The sequence below is a fragment of the Schistocerca americana genome, chromosome 5 (assembly GCF_021461395.2).
Source record: "Schistocerca americana isolate TAMUIC-IGC-003095 chromosome 5, iqSchAmer2.1, whole genome shotgun sequence".
NCBI lineage: Eukaryota > Metazoa > Arthropoda > Insecta > Orthoptera > Acrididae > Schistocerca > Schistocerca americana.
The window spans coordinates 582926841-582944497 of record NC_060123.1 but is presented as its reverse complement, the minus strand read 5'-3'; the positions used below and the strand labels follow the sequence as shown (position 1 = coordinate 582944497).

At 42.8% G+C, this 17657-nt stretch overlaps 1 protein-coding gene across 1 annotated transcript in view; it reads right to left on the bottom strand.

The window, feature by feature from the left end:
* Window positions 1-10691: 10691 nt before the first annotated feature.
* Window positions 10692-17657, bottom strand: part of LOC124616552 (lachesin-like) — a 508659-nt gene continuing 501693 nt past the window's right edge. The window contains exons 7-8 of the mRNA XM_047144870.1: window positions 10957-11127; window positions 10692-10702 (exon numbers count right to left, since the gene is read on the bottom strand). Coding sequence (XP_047000826.1) covers window positions 10692-10702; window positions 10957-11127 — 182 coding nt within the window. The remainder of the gene's footprint in view (window positions 10703-10956; window positions 11128-17657) is intronic.

Genomic DNA, 17657 nt, shown 5'->3' with positions numbered 1-17657 from the left:
CAGGAAGAAGACGAGCATGTATTTTGTACGTCTACCACGGCTATTTACCTGAAATAAAACATTGTGATAATGAGTGAAAAGACAAAAGAGTTGCTAGAGTGCTTCCCCCAAGTGGCAAAACTTGTAAGTTCGGGGCTCAGTCCAGCAACGTCTTACCTGCCAGGAAAATTCACTACTATATTTTACCGGGACTCCGGCACCACAATTCTTTAATTAGAGAAGGATCCCTTACGCTGCAGAACAGGCAAAGAATTGAGTGAAACAGAAAAAAAGTGTTTGGAAATTAAGAGTTGATAAAGCAGTTAATGAAGAAAGTAGATGGAATGGAGAAAGAGTCGTATTCTTTCGGCACTTCATTTACTGCTAAGTGACTTTTGTGCTGAAAAGTGTCATCGAAATGTAAGTAACATGCCATTTTTACGAGAGAGACTTGAAATTCTGTTTCGGAAGGAACACCGATAACCTTCCCCTCCTCGGAAGTGGATGGAGATAATCCAAAGTTGCTTGATGAGAGGATTATAGGTATTCACATAAACAACACAGTGAATCTGACATGCTAAATGTACAAATGTTTTCAGAAATTAGTTAGGGACGCTAATGATAGCAAAAAACTTAAGCACGCTGATGGTTGTATTATCAGAGACCCTATACGTGATACAAAAAGTAATGCGCACTGGCTCGCACCTGCGGTGGCGGGCGGCGGCGGCTGCTGGTGGTCCCTGGCCGGCCCCAGCGTGGCGGGGGCGGCGGGGGCGCCACCGGCGCCGGGGGCGTAGCCGCCGTCCAGGTCGAGCTCTTCCTCCGCGGAGCCGTACTGGTCCACGTACTCGTCCCGCTCGTACGGGTAGACGCGCCTCGTCGGGCCCGGGATCTCTGCAACGCGAGCACAGCAGGTGTGACTCAGCGTATTACGGTCACCTCAGGCTTCCACTATATTTGCTCTTCTCATATCAACTACCTCAACTCCGTTCTAGACAGACCTAGGGATTATCTGCTTTCGCTCTTCTAGGGCGTACACAAACTAAAACTGACCCGGAAGAGGTTTCATTCACGTCGAGATGTTCATTGATTTCCTATTTTCTATTAGTCTGTTATCTAGATACAACAAGAGACCGAATGTTGCACATGAATTGGCGTGAATATAGCACATAATGTTTCGACGTACACTACTGGCCATTAAAATTGCTACACCAAGAAGAGATGCAGATGATATACGGGTATTCATTGGACAAATATATTATACTAGAACTGACATGTGATTACATTTTCACGCAATTTGGGTAGATAGATCCTGAGAAATCAGTACCCAGAACAACCACCTCTGGCCGTAATAATGGCCTTGATACGCCTGCGCATTGAGTCAAATAGAGCTTGGATGGCGTGTAGAGGTACAGTTGCCCATGCAGCTTCAACACGATACCACAGTTCATCAGTGACTGGCATATTGTGACGGGCCAGTTGCTCGGCCCCAATTGAACAGACGTTTCCAATTGGTGAGAGATCTGGAGAATGTGCTGGCCAGGGTAGCAGTCGAACATTTTCTGTATATAGAAAGACCCGTACAGGACCTGCAACATGCGGTCGTGCATTATCCTGCTGAAATGTATGGTTTCGCAGGGATCGAATGAAGGGTAGAGCCACGGGTCGTAACACATCTGAAATGTAACGTCCACTGTTGAAAGTGCCGTCAATGCAAACAAGAGGTGACCGAGACGCGTAACCAATGGGACCCCATACCATCACGCATCGTGATACGCCAGTATGGCGATGACGAATACACGCTTCCAATGTGCGTTCACCGCGATGTCGCCAATCACGGATGCGACCATTATGATGCTGTAAATTGAACCTGGATTCATCCGAAAAATGAAGTTTTGACATTCGTGCACCCAGGTTCGTAGTAGGGTACACCATCGCAGGCGCTCCTGTCTGTGATGCAGCGTCAAGGGTAACCGCAGCCATGGTCTCCGAGCTGATAGTCCATGCTGCTGCAAACGTCGTAGAACTGTTGGTGCAGATGGTTGTTGCCTTGTAAACGTCCCCATCTGTTGACTCAAGGATCGGGACGTGGCTGCACGATCCGTTACAGCCATGCGGATAAGATTCCTGTCATCTCGACTGCTAGTGATACGAGGCCGTTGGGATCCAGCACGGCATTCCGTATTACCCTCCTGAACCCACCGATTCCATGCTCTGCTAACAATCATTGGAACTCGACCAACGAGGTGGCCGTGCGGTTAAAGGCGCTGCAGTCTGGAACCGCAAGACCGCTACGGTCGCAGGTTCGAATCCTGCCTCGGGCATGGATGTTTGTGATGTCCTTAGGTTAGTTAGGTTTAACTAGTTCTAAGTTCTAGGGGACTAATGACCTCAGCAGTTGTCCCATAGTGCTCGGAGCCATTTGAACCATTTATTTCGACCAACGAGAGCAGCAATGTCGCGATACGATAAACCGCAATCGCGATAGGCTACAATCCGACCTTTAACGAAGTCGGAAACGTGATGGTACGCATTTCTCGTCCTTGCACGAGGCATCACAACAACGTTTCACCAGGCAACGCCGATCTACTGCTGTTTGTGTATGAGAAATCGGCTGGAAACTTTACTTATGTCAGCACGTTGTAGGTGTCGCCACCGGCGCCAACCGAGTGTGAATGCTCTGCAAAGCTAATCATTTGCATATCACAGCATCTTCTTCCTGTCGGTTAAATTTCACGTCTCCTGCACGTCGTCTTCGTGGTGTAGCAATTTTAATGGACAGTCGTGTAATTTCAAATGTTGTAGTATAACTAAGCACTATGGGATTTAACGGGAAAAGCCTACATAAAATGTATATATAAACGAAAGAAGGACATTTTTCTAAACAGGAAAAAAAATGTCTTTTTATTCCATTTGGCAATCTGGCGCACAGATGTATGTTCATCTGGAATCCAGATTGCACATGCTACTAGTCTGCTACACCATGCTGCGCTGCTGGATCAAAAATGTTGTAATTTATAATTCTGAACTACACTACTAGACAACGCTACACCTCAGAGCACTACACTACACTGCACTGAAAAACACTACTGTACTTCGTATTAACCAAGCTAGATTTATCGTTAGTCAGCCCCGGCACACTGAGGTACGACTCAGGATTCTCAGGGACTGTGCAGCCTTTGTCACTTAAAGTGCAGAGATTGAGAGGTGGTTGTCAGGGTCTCACGAAATCCTTCCTCGCCTTCTCCGACGCACACCTCCTCACTGTTTCCGGAAGGTTGTTGCAGGTGGATGTCTTGCCGACTTGCGTCTCGTTGGCGTGATATATAGCCACTTCTTGCTTGTCTCTCAGAGATGTAGGCTTGCAATTCATAACCTGACCCTTTAGCTGTCAGCGAGTTTAGCTTATGCCACATATCCTCATTAGTTATTATGTTATAGTCTGTTGTATTACCGAAGATGTTCCTGTCCTGGGCTGTAACATCTTGTCTAATAGGACACTCGCAGACGATGCAGTCCGGGGTACCGTATGCTCCACATTCGCAAGTGTCTGTGAAGCGTTGCCGTATTTTCAGTAAGTAGCTGGGTTGTGTACCAAGTCTGGACAGGCAGTTTGTAGCTCCTTTCGTCAGAAGAAAATATAACATTCTTGGTCGTTCCTTTATGTTAGGAAGGAACTAGCACGTTCTCCTCCGTGTTTCTTCCCTGTCCCAGATTTCTTGCCATTCGCAATCAATGCAAACCTTTATTTCTGCATTCGATGGGGCTCTCCTGTCCAATATCTGATTTACTTTTATCATATTCGCCCTTCTTGAGCCGATATTGTGCATCTCTCTGTCTTACTACTAAGTCTATAGCCAGCAAGCCTCGTATTGGCGTTCTTCTGTACGCGCCAGTAAGGCGCAGGAGTCTCTTTTCTTTGTTCGCGGTAGAGCCTGGACCGTCTTTACCTTTCTCGCTCTCTACGCCCAAATGCTCGACTCGTAGCCCACAATAGCAATTAAGATTCTTTGTGATAGCTGAAAACATCTTTGGCCAGTAGTTGCTGTTTTGTTTAGGATTTTACTGCCCCATGTGGATGAAAGTTTTGGTTTGCGTCAATATTTATATCAAGGTACTGTAAACTTCCTTTCTTTTAACAGGCTGATTATTTATTCTGATTGTTGGATTTCTTGTTCTAGATCATTTACATTCAGTAACACGTAAACGGTTTTGTGTGCTTCTATCGTTAGTTTCTTCCCTACACGCCAAATACAAAGTACTTCTAGAACTACTCTACTACTATTCTCTGATTTCGCAATGAGCTGGTAGGTCCCATAATCATCAGATAGTCTGTGTAGGCGATGCCTACTCTGGAACCGGCTTAACAATACCTTTGTGCCGATATTGCAGAACTCTTCACCACGAACACAGCCCTGTGGGCAGTCTTTGGTGACGTTTTTCACAATTTTCTGTGCGTGACTTTTTAATTACACCTCCACGTCTGTGCAGTAATCTTGCAGGGTGTTACAGAGACTCCAGGGACAGTCCATCTCTTTCAGTCATTTGAACAGGGCAGGTCACCATAAATTATCAAACGCCACAGCTATATCAGTCATTAGGCCTGTAAGGCACTTGTCGTCTGAGGTGTTCACAATGTCTATTCCGAGTTTTAACGCATCCTCTATGGAGTTTCCTTTCCCGAATGCGAACTGCAGGGCATCATGCCTACTACCTGTCTGTGGTTCCTCAGGGAGCACCACAGAATCTTTTCCTGTACTGCGGCTGGAGCATTTACCAAACAGATCGACCTGTAAGAAGATTTCGGTTCTCTTGGGTCTTCCGTCTTTTTTTTTTTCTAGTTTAGTGATATTCGTGATATTCCAAATTTTAGGCACTTGTCCTTGCAAAAGACATTCGTTTAATAACACTGTCATATATGGTATAATTTGGTGCACTATCTTGTGTCACACTTTTTCCATTTATTCTATCAGGACCCGCGGCTTTCTTCTTATTTAACTTCATTATTCCCAGCCCCACTTCCTCGGGCCAACTGGAATCACAACACTATTCTTCAAATGCTGCTCTCGCAGTTCAGAGCGGAGCTGCTGATGGTGCTGTGTCCTCCATTTCGTATATTCCGGCTACAGAGTTCTGAGTAGGTACTGTAATGATGTCTCCCAGTCAGTCCTCAACTTGCCATCGCATCGTTTCAGGTCTGATAATACAGTGGATGATCCAAGCTTGTTTATTGCAGGTTTGTGTGGAAATCCCCAAACATCTAATAGCATTTTGTCCCTAGCTTAGGCTTTCTAATTTTCTACTTGTTTGGTGTAGTAGCTCCTTATGTTGCTGTCTGACTTTTCGTTTTAAATTCAGCCTTCTTTGTCATTCTGTTTCCCCTAAGGGGGTCTGTTAATATCTTCTCGCCTGCCTTCCTCTGCGCCTTAAAGATTGTATTGCAGGACTCCATGCAATTTTAAACGCTTTTGATTTCTTAACCAATATTGGGGTCGCCTTCTTTTACGCTGTCTGCCACTCTGGCACTAATTCGTCGCCTTTGGCTTCAACATCAAATCCACCTCCTTGCAGTGACTGTAACATGAATTCTGCCTTTAACAGTTCCCAGATTTTATAGTGCTCGTATTGGACATTAGCGTCTAAGGCATTATCTGCGTCTCTAATTGTGAATTTGATTATGGTCACTTGTCAGTAAGACAAGCAAATCTCAATTTACATCATATCCCATGACTGTGGATGATATAAGTTGGGTTACGTATCTTAACGTCCATGAAACATTTTTCTGTCAGTTTTGTTTCGCTCTTCCTGTATATAACAAGAGCTGATCATACTTTGTCAGGAGGTACCATTCAGGGAGAGAATGATTCTAACAGGAGGATGAAAATCCCCTGATCTTCCACGTATGTGGCGTTGATAAAAGGGGAATATGTGAAAGACAAAAGAGGAGTAATTGAAGGAGCAGATTTATCTGTTACTTCTCTGAGAGAAAGGTACTCGCGTCAAATATTCGCGCCAGTCATCCGGTATGGTAAGAAAGTCGGAGAATCGTGGTGATACTATTTTTTCGCATTTGTGCGAGGTATTCTAAGGAGGTTGCTTACATTTTCTTGAATTTTGATCTTTTATTTTGATCGTTCATCTAAATGACTTAAATAAATGGATACACATACTGATGAGCAAACAAATTGTCAACACTGTCCACCGCGACGTTGGATGCCGCCAGGTGGCGTTGCGAGCATGTGACACGGTAAAAAAGTATGTATGTGCAGCAGACACGTAGCAAAGATGTAGTCTGTGTATGAGGAAATCCATTGAGATAAGTGTCTTTGACAAAGGGCAGATTATTATTACGCATAGCCGGTGAACGAGTATTTCGAAAACGGCGAAGATGGTCGAATGTTCACATGCTCCTATCGTGTACGTCTACGGAAAGACGTAGAAGGACAGTGAAATACCACTAGGCGCTAAATGGTTGAATGTCCATGACGATTCACAGAACGTGGGGTTCGGAGGCATGTCTGCTCTGTGAAGTAGCATGATTGTGATCTATGGCATTCCTGCCGAAAGAGCACAGTGTTGGGGCACGCACAACTGTTTATTGTACATTGTTGAAAATTGACCTCCACAGCAGACCGGTCCACTAAGTGTTGACATGTTGAGCCAACGTTATAGTCGGTTGCGATTGCAGTGGACCCTTCAATCAATGGAACCGTGTCAGCCCTCCGGCTGAATTACGGTTTTGCTACACTATGTCGCTAGTCGTCTCGACAAACGCCGCCATCGAGATCGAGGTGAACAGCGGCTCGAAACGTGCAGACTACTGCCACGGACGCAGGCTGCTGGGAGCAGTATTATGCTACCGGAGACATTCTCCTGCGCTTGCATGGGACCTGTGGTAGTAATCGAAGACACGCTGACAGCTGCGAACTGCCTGCATCCCTTCATGCTTGGTGTCTGCCCCGACGGCGAAATCATCAATCAGCAATATAACCCAGAACCGTGCTCCAATGGTTTGAGAAGCATTATAGTGAATTGACGTTGATGTTTTGGGGACCTAATTCGCCTGTTGTAAATCCTATGGAACCCATCTGTTCGCTATCGGGCGCCATTACCGCCTACGCAGATCTCAGCGGCCAGTTTAGCGAATTACATGACCTGTGCGTTGACATCTAATGCCACATGCCTCCACAAACCTACCAACAAACTGTCGGATCCCTGATACGCAGAATTAGTGATGTATTTCGTTTCAAAGACAGACAAACAAGCTATTAAGCAGGTGGTCATAATGTTTTGGCTCGTGAATATATTTAACAAATGAGTGAGGCACGCTTGGACAGCGGCTTGTTTAGTCAATGCGAGAGCGACTGTGCCTCAGGAAGATGGAACGATGAAACTCTAATTTCACAAACTATCTTTTCGCGACATATTTACATGTTAGACACGAATCGAACTGTTAGTTCAATTTTATATTGGTTTTCGGAGTGCTGGTAGTTTTACATGAATGGTGTGTGTACAGAATATCAGCTGTCCGATTTCGTCTATAAATTTAACTTCGCAGTGATTTAATAAAAAGGAAGCAAGATTTCCTCATGCATGTCGTTGAACTCGTGAGGAAGATGATGGGAAGGGGCGAGGAAGGGAAGGAGTAGGAGAGAGGGGAGGTAGACTCTTCAAGAAGACGTGTTAATAATTATATCTACGCCACTAAAACGTACTAAACCGTTTTATTAGGCGTTGTGAATTACGTGCGTTGTGTTGTGGAAAAAAGTCAGAAGTTTTCAGTTGTGGAATATTATTCTACTACATTTTGAAGACCTTAAAAGACTATAAAATTTTTGAATGAGCTTAAGTACATTTCTGTTGCTGCTATTTCTGGCTATTTGGAATGAATGGTTGCTGCCACTTAGTTTGGATTTCGTAACACAGGGAAACTATGATCCATGCATGATTATATACATATTTGTTATTTGAACTGTATAATTTGTTTGTAGTACTACATTATGTGATCAAAAATATCCGGACACCTCTAAAAACATCCCTTTTCATATCAGGTGCATTGTGCTGCCACCTACTGCCAGGCACTCCACATCAGCGGCCTCAGTAGTTATTAGATATCGTGAGAGAGCAGACTGGGACGCTCCACGGAATTTACATACTTCGAACATGGTCAGGTGATTAGGTGTCACTTGCGTCATATGTCTGTATGCGACATTTCCACATTCGTAAACATCCCTAGGTCCACTGTTTCCGACGAGATAGTGAAGTGGAAACGTTAAAGGACATGTACAGCACAAAAGCGTACAGGCCGACCTTGTCTGTTGACTGACAAACGCCACCGACATTTGTAGAGGGTCGTAACGTGTAATAGGCAGAAATCTATCCAGACCATCACACAGGAATTCCAAACTGCATCAGGATCCACTGCAACTACTATGACAGTTAGGCGGGAGGTGAGAGAACTTGGATTTCGTGGTCGAGCGGCTGCTCATAAGCCACACATCACGCCTCTAAATGCCAAACGACGCCTCGCTTAGTGTAATACGTGTAAACATTGGTCCATTGAACGGTGGAAAAACTTTGCGTGGAGTGACGAATCGCTGTACACACTGTGGCGATCCGATGGCAGGGTGTGGGTATGGCGAGTGCTCGGTGAACGTCATCTGCCAGCGTGTGTAGTGCCAATAGTAAAACTCGGCCGTGGTGGCGTTATGGTATGATTTTCATGGAGGGGGCTCAACCCCTTGTTGTTTTGCGTGGCACTATCACAGCACAGGCCTAGATTGATGTTTTAAGCACCTTTTTGCTTCACACTATTGAAGAGCAACTCGGGATGGCGACTCCATCTTTCAGCACGATCGAGCACCTGTGCACATCGCACTGCCTGTGGCGGAGTGGTTATACGACAGTAACATCCCTGTAATGGGCTGGCCTGTACAGAGTCCTCACGTGAATCCAATAAAACACCTTTGGGATGTTTTTGAACGGTGACTTGGTGGCAGACCACACCGACCGACATCGATACCTCTCCTCAGTGCAGCACTCCGTGAAGAATGGGCTGCCATTTCCCAAGAAACCTCCCACCACATGACTGAACGTATGCCTGTGAGAGTGGAAGCTGTCATCAAGGCTAAGGGTGGGCCAACACAATACTGAATTCCAGTATTGCCGATGGAAGGCTCCACAAACTTGTAAGTCATTTTAAGCCAGGCGTCCGGATACTTTAGATCTCATAGTGTATACAGCTATGTTTTACTAACAAACCAGTCCAAGTAGTAAAAAATCTGATTTTAAATGAGTGTTGTAGTGGTCTTCAGTCCGAAGACTTATGATGCGGATACCCCAGTTAGTCTGTTCAAATCTCATAATACCTTCATAACTTCTTCAAATTACACCCGCTGCCTACTACAGCGAAGTTTGTATCTCCATTTATTTCTGCCACGCGAATTTCCCTCCAGTTCACGACATCTTCGTGCCTGAGGATGTGATGTGTGAATGAATCCCTTTATTTAGTCAAGATGCGTCATAATTCATTTTCTCCCTATCTACCCGTCCAATCTTCAGCATTCATCTGCACCACCACATTTAAGACGCTTCTACTCTTGTCTTGTCTGAAAGCTTTGTCGTTCTTGTTTCATTTTCGTGCAAGCCTAATCTAAATAAATACCCTAAGAACAAATTTTCTTGATACTGCCAGTTTCATACCTTATTCTCTCTAATTCGGCCATTGTAAGTTATTGTTCAGGTTAAGTATACCACATCCAGAGTACGATTTACTAATCTCATTGTTTCAGCGTCGTTTGATTTACTTCGGCTGCATTCATTTATCATTGTTTTCTGTTGTGAAGTTGCTATCATAACCTGTTTATGAGACAATACACAAGATCACATGATCTTTCAAATCCGTCGTCGTCTCTGACAGTCTTACTACTTCGTCACCAAAATACAAAGATTTACATTCTTCTCCCTTCTTTCTAATATCTCCTCGGTTTACTTTACATCTTATTCAATATACAGACATCCGGCATATGCTACAAACCTGTCTCCCTTCTCAACTATTGCTTCCTTTTCATCTCATTCGACTTTTAAAACTACATTCTGGTTGCTGTTCCAGTTAAACGTAACGTTTCGATCCATGTATTAGATTCCTGGTTACTTCAAAAACTTAGATGTTCCAGTCAGTAGTCTCAAAAGATTACCCGTTACACCTACTTTATTATGTGGTTAACACCCTCTTCTCATCTGAAGAGAGGTCCTGTACTTCCTCCTACCATACTTCACTAAGTCCCACTCTCTCTAATCATCCATTTCTTTCGGTAAAGATTATCAGCGCACACTCCGCTGCAGAGTGAAAATCTCATTCTGGAAACATCTAGTGGTTAGTTGTGCGTTACACAGGGTTGTCCATATAGGATAGTAAATACAGTGCCTGTCTTCAGGTGTCTGGCTGTTTAGGATTTTTATTATTGTTACCGTGCTGCTTTTGCACGAGTCTAACAAACCTGTGACCAATCCCACTTCCTTCTTTGCAGAAAGTTGTATCTATAACCTGGAAAAAAATTAAATTCACTGACTGATTTGCTGCTGGTTTGCCGGTGCTAGTCGGTTGTTCTGGAAAATGTAAATCAGTATTGCAGGCCATCGCTAAAAACGTTAAAAGGAAATTTATCGAGGCTGTGGAGTCCGTCCACAAAAAAATTTATGAAATAAAATATTTACTTTAAAACTAGAGACGCAAGAACATAATTTCTGCCGTTCCAACAAAGCTCTCTGCGTCCATCCTCAAGCGAAACCCAGAATCAGGACACTAACTTCGTTTGAACCGCTATACTACAGTACTTGCGTTAACTCGCATCGTTGTACTGCTTGCTCAGGTATTAATCAGTGTATAGTGAGTATGTCTACCTACAGACTGCATAAATAAATAGTGCGGAGCGCAGCCTCGCGTGTACTGAACACAGCCGTATGCCGGACACTCACCGTAGAGACGTATGCTGGACTCCACCTCCCCCAGTGAGTTCTTGGCGACGCAGCGGTAGGAGCCCAGGTCCTTCTCCTGGAAGTTGCGCACCACCAGCACCATCCTGGTCTCGAACATGGACTTGCTCACCGTCTTCACCTCGTACTTCTCGCTGGAGATCAGCATCTCTCCTGTGAGGACACACACTTCTGAATCACTCCGAAAAACACACGTTTCATTGTTTATTCATTTATAGTTTTATTTAGCCTGACCAGAATAGGAATTTCCGGTCTTCATCCCACAGGGTACCAGGAAATACACGTTTCAAAAACGATTACTAAACGTTGTTTATCAAGTTTCTAAATTTCCCAACGTACTTGTGGCTCAGTTAATTTTAAGTGGAAGAACCGTATGAAGAGCCCACAGAAAAAATGGATTAAGTTACATTTGCACAATTTTCAGGAGAGCAAATATAAACATTCAATAATACAAAGAAATACTTAAAAGACTCTAATCGAGTGCAATCGATGTAATTGTGATGCCAAATTTAATCGCTGTAAAGTAAGCATATTAGAAAAAATAATAGCTGAGAATATATGACAAAAAGACAAAACTTGGAAATAAAGTACATCTTCATGACGGAAAGAACGTGGCAAAACCATTAAATTCTGGTAAGCTTTCTTTTCGTCTTTGTGTTTTTTATCTGACATATGGCTAGGGTAGGTTTTGTTGATAGTCCGTGCATATTTCTTCCGTTTCGCCTATCTTCATTTCCTCTCTTTTCGCTTTCTTGAATAAAATGTAACATTTCTGAACTTGTGAACCTGGTCTTCCTTACCAAATGCTTTAGTTTCATTTGTAATTTCTAACTTATCTTTTTTAGATATATTTTGGTAAAGCTTTTCATTCAAACTTTTTAAATCTGCCTGAAATTTTTCACATGTTGAGCAGATATCAGAATGCGGGTACCCAAGTGATAAGTTAAAGTTCCTGTTAAAGATTTTCCGGTATGGTTCAAATGGTTTTAAGCACTATGGGACTTAACATCTGAGGACATCAGTCCCCTAGACTTCGAACTATTTAAACGTAACTAACCTAAGGACATCACACACATCCATGTCCGAGGCAGGACTCGAACCTGCGACCGTAGCAGCAGCGCGGTGCCGGACTGAAGCGCCTAGAACCACTCGGCCACAGCAACCGGCTTTTCCGGTAATTGTCATATACAACAGGACTTTGAGGGTATTTTTCTTTATAAAAATTATGCCATTTCTTTATTGATAGTCCTTCTGGAAGGATAATAGTGTCTGTCTTTCCCTTGCGTAGTGACTATTTCTTCTCTTAAATGGATCTATGTGGTTTATAACGCCTGCCTCCTTTTATTTGGATAGTTTCAAAACATGGGTCGCATGCATATCTGTCTTCGTGATGTTCCTCTATCCTTCATACTCGTTTGTACTGCATGCATTCTGTGCTTTGTTATTCCATGCAAAGCAATGAAGATATTTCGGCAAACAGGGATTTCACTCATTGTAACATTTTGTTTGATTTTGACAATGTATCGGAAAGAGCAATCTCTGACATTAGCATCACCATGCTTAGGCCTTCTTTGACCAGTTAATGTCACTGAAATTAAGCTGATTAAATAACTGATTATTCCAGGAGCTGTTCTCACCCGTGTGGTTTCATTTGTTTGAAACATTCAGACAGTGAGCATTTACAGTCACTGCCTAACTCATGAGGCATTGACCTAAGGTCCCTACAAACATTTCTTTTTCTGCCATTAAGTTTACTCTATTTCTAACAGATTGGTTAACAGATAGCGTCTCACCTTCATTTGGTGACGAACCACACAAGTTAAAGACTCTAACAGGATCACACTACTGTCACATTTCAAATTGAGCAATTGAGCAATGTAAAATGTAGAAGCAAACCTTGGATTTACTGCATTCCTCCGGTGAGAAGAGTGCCTTAGAACGGTCTTTCCGCTACCACTAAAAGTAAAACCCTTTGTATCTTGGTGAACGCCATTTTAACTGTCTTATGGTATCGGCGAGTACCGTCAAAATCTCCCATAAACTCATTTCCCTATTAAATAAACACCCCACTTTTTCCCAGGTGTCTTCATATTGTAGACCCGCTACAACACATAGTTTCAGCTACTTTTGCCACAAAAATAGTTGTCAACTTTGGCTGTATTGCAGTTATTAAGTTAACGTATTTTGCATACTTTCATTCACTGATGTCGCACACGATAATATTTCAGGGAAACTCCACACTTATGCAAAAAGTATTCACTGCACAAAGGAAAGTAGTTAGAAATATGTGTGAGTTTCCCAAGATGTAGAACGAGCAGGCATCTCTTTAAGCAGCGGAAGATATTAGTCGAAGTCTGTCAGTTCATTTTTTTTTCACTTAAATAATTATCATCAACATTCAATTTGAGTTTGAGGGTAACAGAAATATTCACAAGTACAACTCTAGAAGGAAAATCATCAGCATTACAGTTTAATTAATCCAACTTTGGAGAAGACAGGGATAACATATGTAGCTGCAAAACTCTATGTCGAACTAACTGAAACGTTTGATAGACAGCAGGAGTATTTCAAATGTACAGGTTAAAAGTCATTCTTCTTAAGCGCTCCTTCCACATCGTGAAGAAATTTCTGAACAGAAATAATCTATCGATTATTCGAAAAAGGAAACACTAAATTGCTAACATGAAGCTATACAATTATTTTGCTGGTGTTGAAAGATGTACGTTTGTTTGAGTACATCCTTCGTTAGAGTATATTCTAATAAGTAGATACGGTATTTTACTATTTTTACATGTAGTCTGCATCAAATTGTACTCGGATGAGGGTCTATAGGAAATTTTTGGGTTATGTGTTTTATTGTATCCTAACGTTCCCTTTTTGATCAGCAACTTCTGTTTCATGAACACTCCCTGTCTTGAATGAAATCCATTCTGTTAGTTTCGTTGTGAGCTAATGCGAATTTTGTGCTATCTCCGAGCTTAGAAACGAAGGGCTGAACCTTTGGAACGGATAGGATAATAGCAGGGGGGGGGGGGTGGAAAGGATAGAAGAGCAAGGAGAGAAATTTTGTCAAAAGACCCCAAATGACTCGGTCTTGGCGATGTTGACGTGGAGCGCGTAGGTGGGAAGATCTTTCCCCTCGAATTCTTGGGCGACTGCTGCCAGTGTGGTTGCTGGAAGTTCCTGGTAGAAGCTTCGACATTTTGATAGAAAATCTGTCGGTTAAAACGGGTAAACATGAGATCCATAGGACGTGTTTCTGACGCGAGCCTATTGGACGTTGTGTTGCTCCCAGAAGCTAGGTCTGGGGTTGGCCGGAATGTGCGCCGAAAGGTGAGTCCTCTCAGGGATGTTGAGGAGTGAATGGTGGTCAGTTGAAGACGGGACGAGCTGCAATCTAGAAGCGTTGTTGGTGCTGTTGGCCGGTGGGGACACGCTGAGCAGCTGCACCGCGAGGCAACGACGGTTAGAGGCAATGCAAATGCTTGCTGGCGTGCTGTTAGGTTACGAACACAGCTTGTTAGTTGTCATAACTCTGTGTACCGCACTCTTTCCGAATATCTGAAATCCTTGCCACATGTGTCGTAAGCTAAATTCTTAACACCGCCCTGTTTTTGGTTCACCAGTGTGTTCGTTATCTTGCTTTAGTAATGGGAACGAATGTCAACATCTCCTCTTGTCCCCTACAAATCGGTTAGCCAATCTGTAATGAATAATAGAAACTTCCTTTCTAGTTCTCTTCCCTCAACAATTTTTTCTCTGCTGTAGCATGTTAGATCAAGCACAAGCTTATGAAATTCTCTCCATTATTCCGGTAGAGGCACCCCCCTCTCCCCATGCTGATCACTTTGTCTGCCAAGATTTTGTCAAGTCTTCATTTAGCAAGAGACAGCAGAATTTAAGAACATTGTTTGATACATAGTTCAAATTTCCTTCATGCACAAGTAACTGTAGATAAATTCAATGGTTTGAATAGAGTCTTTTATTTCAAGCATGCCACGTCTTTTATACATGCATTAGGTAATAGATTAAGAAATATATGAGGTACAGCTAAACATTTTATTTGTCTCCATAAGGCTATGCTGTGCTACTTGTGTCCGTTCTGTTAGGTCAAAAAAAATGTTTTACGTGTTTTCAGGGCAAAAAATTCAACCAACTTTAACTAACCAGACTGTGACCATTGCACTTAAGGCGTAGGACACCGCCATCGTTGGTTGTATTAAAAGGATAATAGGAATTAGTGGTCAAGTGTATTAATTCACACATTTTTCCTGTTTTCAACCAAAAGTACGTATTAAGATCACTAGTTTATCATCAGATCACTTCATACTACCAAACATAAAATCAAAGCCGGTACCATATACTGTCTATGAAATGTGTGTTCTACTTGCATGTTTATTCAGTTGCCTCGTTGCAGATCTACGTGACCTCTAATCTGATGAATATTAATGGATAACCGCAACCGTGGTCAGGAACTGTAATCTTCAAACCTTACCTACGTTCCAATTACACATAGGAAGTTTGATGCCGTCCTTGTTTCCCAACTGCTCACTGTGAGGTATCTTGTTTTTAACAATAGAGTCGTATCTGCCAGGAGAGCACAATCAACCACACTGCCTCGCCCCGAACCAACCTCAACCAACCTTCCGTTCCACATTTGACACACTAAACGTTAAAAGCAAGACGAACTGCGTAGCTATAGCGCACCTTTGAAAAAAGCAGAGAGACCGAATTATGGAACCTCACTGGACTAAAAAAGGAAATGCAGCCCGATTTAGCAGATTCTAAGTACTGACCGAAAAAGTGGATCTCTGAAGTTTGGAAAAACATCACTTCTCCCGTCATATACTACATTACCTAATCTTATTATTGTGCTGAACATACTATCCCGTCTTTTGCAGAAGCAAAGCAAGACACATACAAACGGACACTGATTTTTAGATAGTAAGTTGCTAAGATTAACAATAAAAATGGAGTGCATAGCAGTCCTTTTCAGGCTTGATGTGAATTCCTCGCTCCTTGTTGAAATTACGTTAAAGCGGAATCCGACTCGCAGCAGCAATCGAAAGGATTAGTACGCTATGAATCCAATGAATAAATTACATTAAATTAAGTTTTAATAGGATTTATAATCTATTTCGCCAAGTATGTAATACCCTTGTAGCTTATTTATTTAAAATTCAAATAAGTGCCTCGGCGAGTCGCACAAGGACCCGGACCGCGTATAATGAAGGCGCCCCCATCTTTGATGTTTCGTTAATTGGAAAACAAGAGACTTTTGAGGGAGGCGCGGCGGCCGCTCCCCATCGAAAAATGCGTCCCGCAGCGGCAATGGCGCATATAAATACCGCTCCGAGCAACTCCTGTTTAGGCTGCAGCAAATTCACTTTCATTCTTGACACCGTTGAAACAGACTGAGTCGATTTTACTGCGCTAGCTGTGTGTGTGTGTGTGCGTGTGTGTGTGCGTGTGTGTGTGTGTGTGGTGTGTGTGTGGTACACTGTAAACCTACTTATGAGACATTTTCTCTCTTGTTATTATTAGTTTTATATTCAATTATGATTCTAGACTGCAATTCTAGTGGTGTAAATTTTAGTAAGGGATAAAATATTATTCTTTTAATTACAACTTTGAAGGTTATTTGATTAATTACCTTAATTCCTTAGTGTAGTGAAATTAAGGTTGATGTTGAACTTAATTCTATTGCTGAAACTATCACTCTGGTGTGTGTGTGTGTGTGTGTGTGTGTGTGTGTGTGTGTGTGTGTTTATTTGTGTGTGCGTGTTGTAAGGGATCCGTGATCCCATGAACATAGATATTAGTATCCGACACCCAGGTCGATAGCAGACAGGAGTCGATTGTCGTGCGCTGCAGGAGGCAGTATGACTAGTGTCGAGTGAGAAGTAGTACCGGAGAGACGGGCAAGAATGGCGGTCGAGTGAATAGTAAATGGTAAATTCATCGGAGTGCGACAGACGAGCGCGTCCCCCTAATCGTCGTGGGGTTGACCCTCATCGATACCGATTCGCGATTGATACGAAACCAACAGTGACAAGTGCCGAATTATGTGCTTGGCGTCAACCGCGTCGGCCAGCAACAACAATGGATTGCAGTGAGGTTTGTAGTGAATATTAATCATCATCATTGCTTGTGACCAAGTACTTAAAATCAGCAACCAATAATAGATATAACCGTAATTTGACGTGTAAGGCGAAGGTAACAACTGCCTCAGAATTTATGTGTTAGTAGAAAATACATATCGGTTTGTACGTCACAACGTTCATTATCTTTTACGATAGACAAACTTTCAATCATTAACTATTCCGTCTCAGAACAGCCGCACTCGGTTTAAACACCCCCGAAACCATAGCAGAAAAACCGATAGCCTTCATCCATTAAGCACACAGTTATATTATCATAATATTTAACTGTTTAGCTGCTTCGGTAAACCACACAAAACCTAATAAAAGACCAAAACGGGGGTGTTTCAGTGTGTATAAGAAAGAGTGAGGTATAGAGAGAAAGAAATTGTCAGTGCGCATACAACAGCATGCGTTACCTAATACTACTATTTCAAAACTCCGCGCATAAAAACCGGATTCTTCCGAAGCTCATACCTCAGCTTCTGTTGGTGAATACAAAAGTAGCGCCCAAGTGTTTTGGATAGAGTTTAGGCTAGGGAC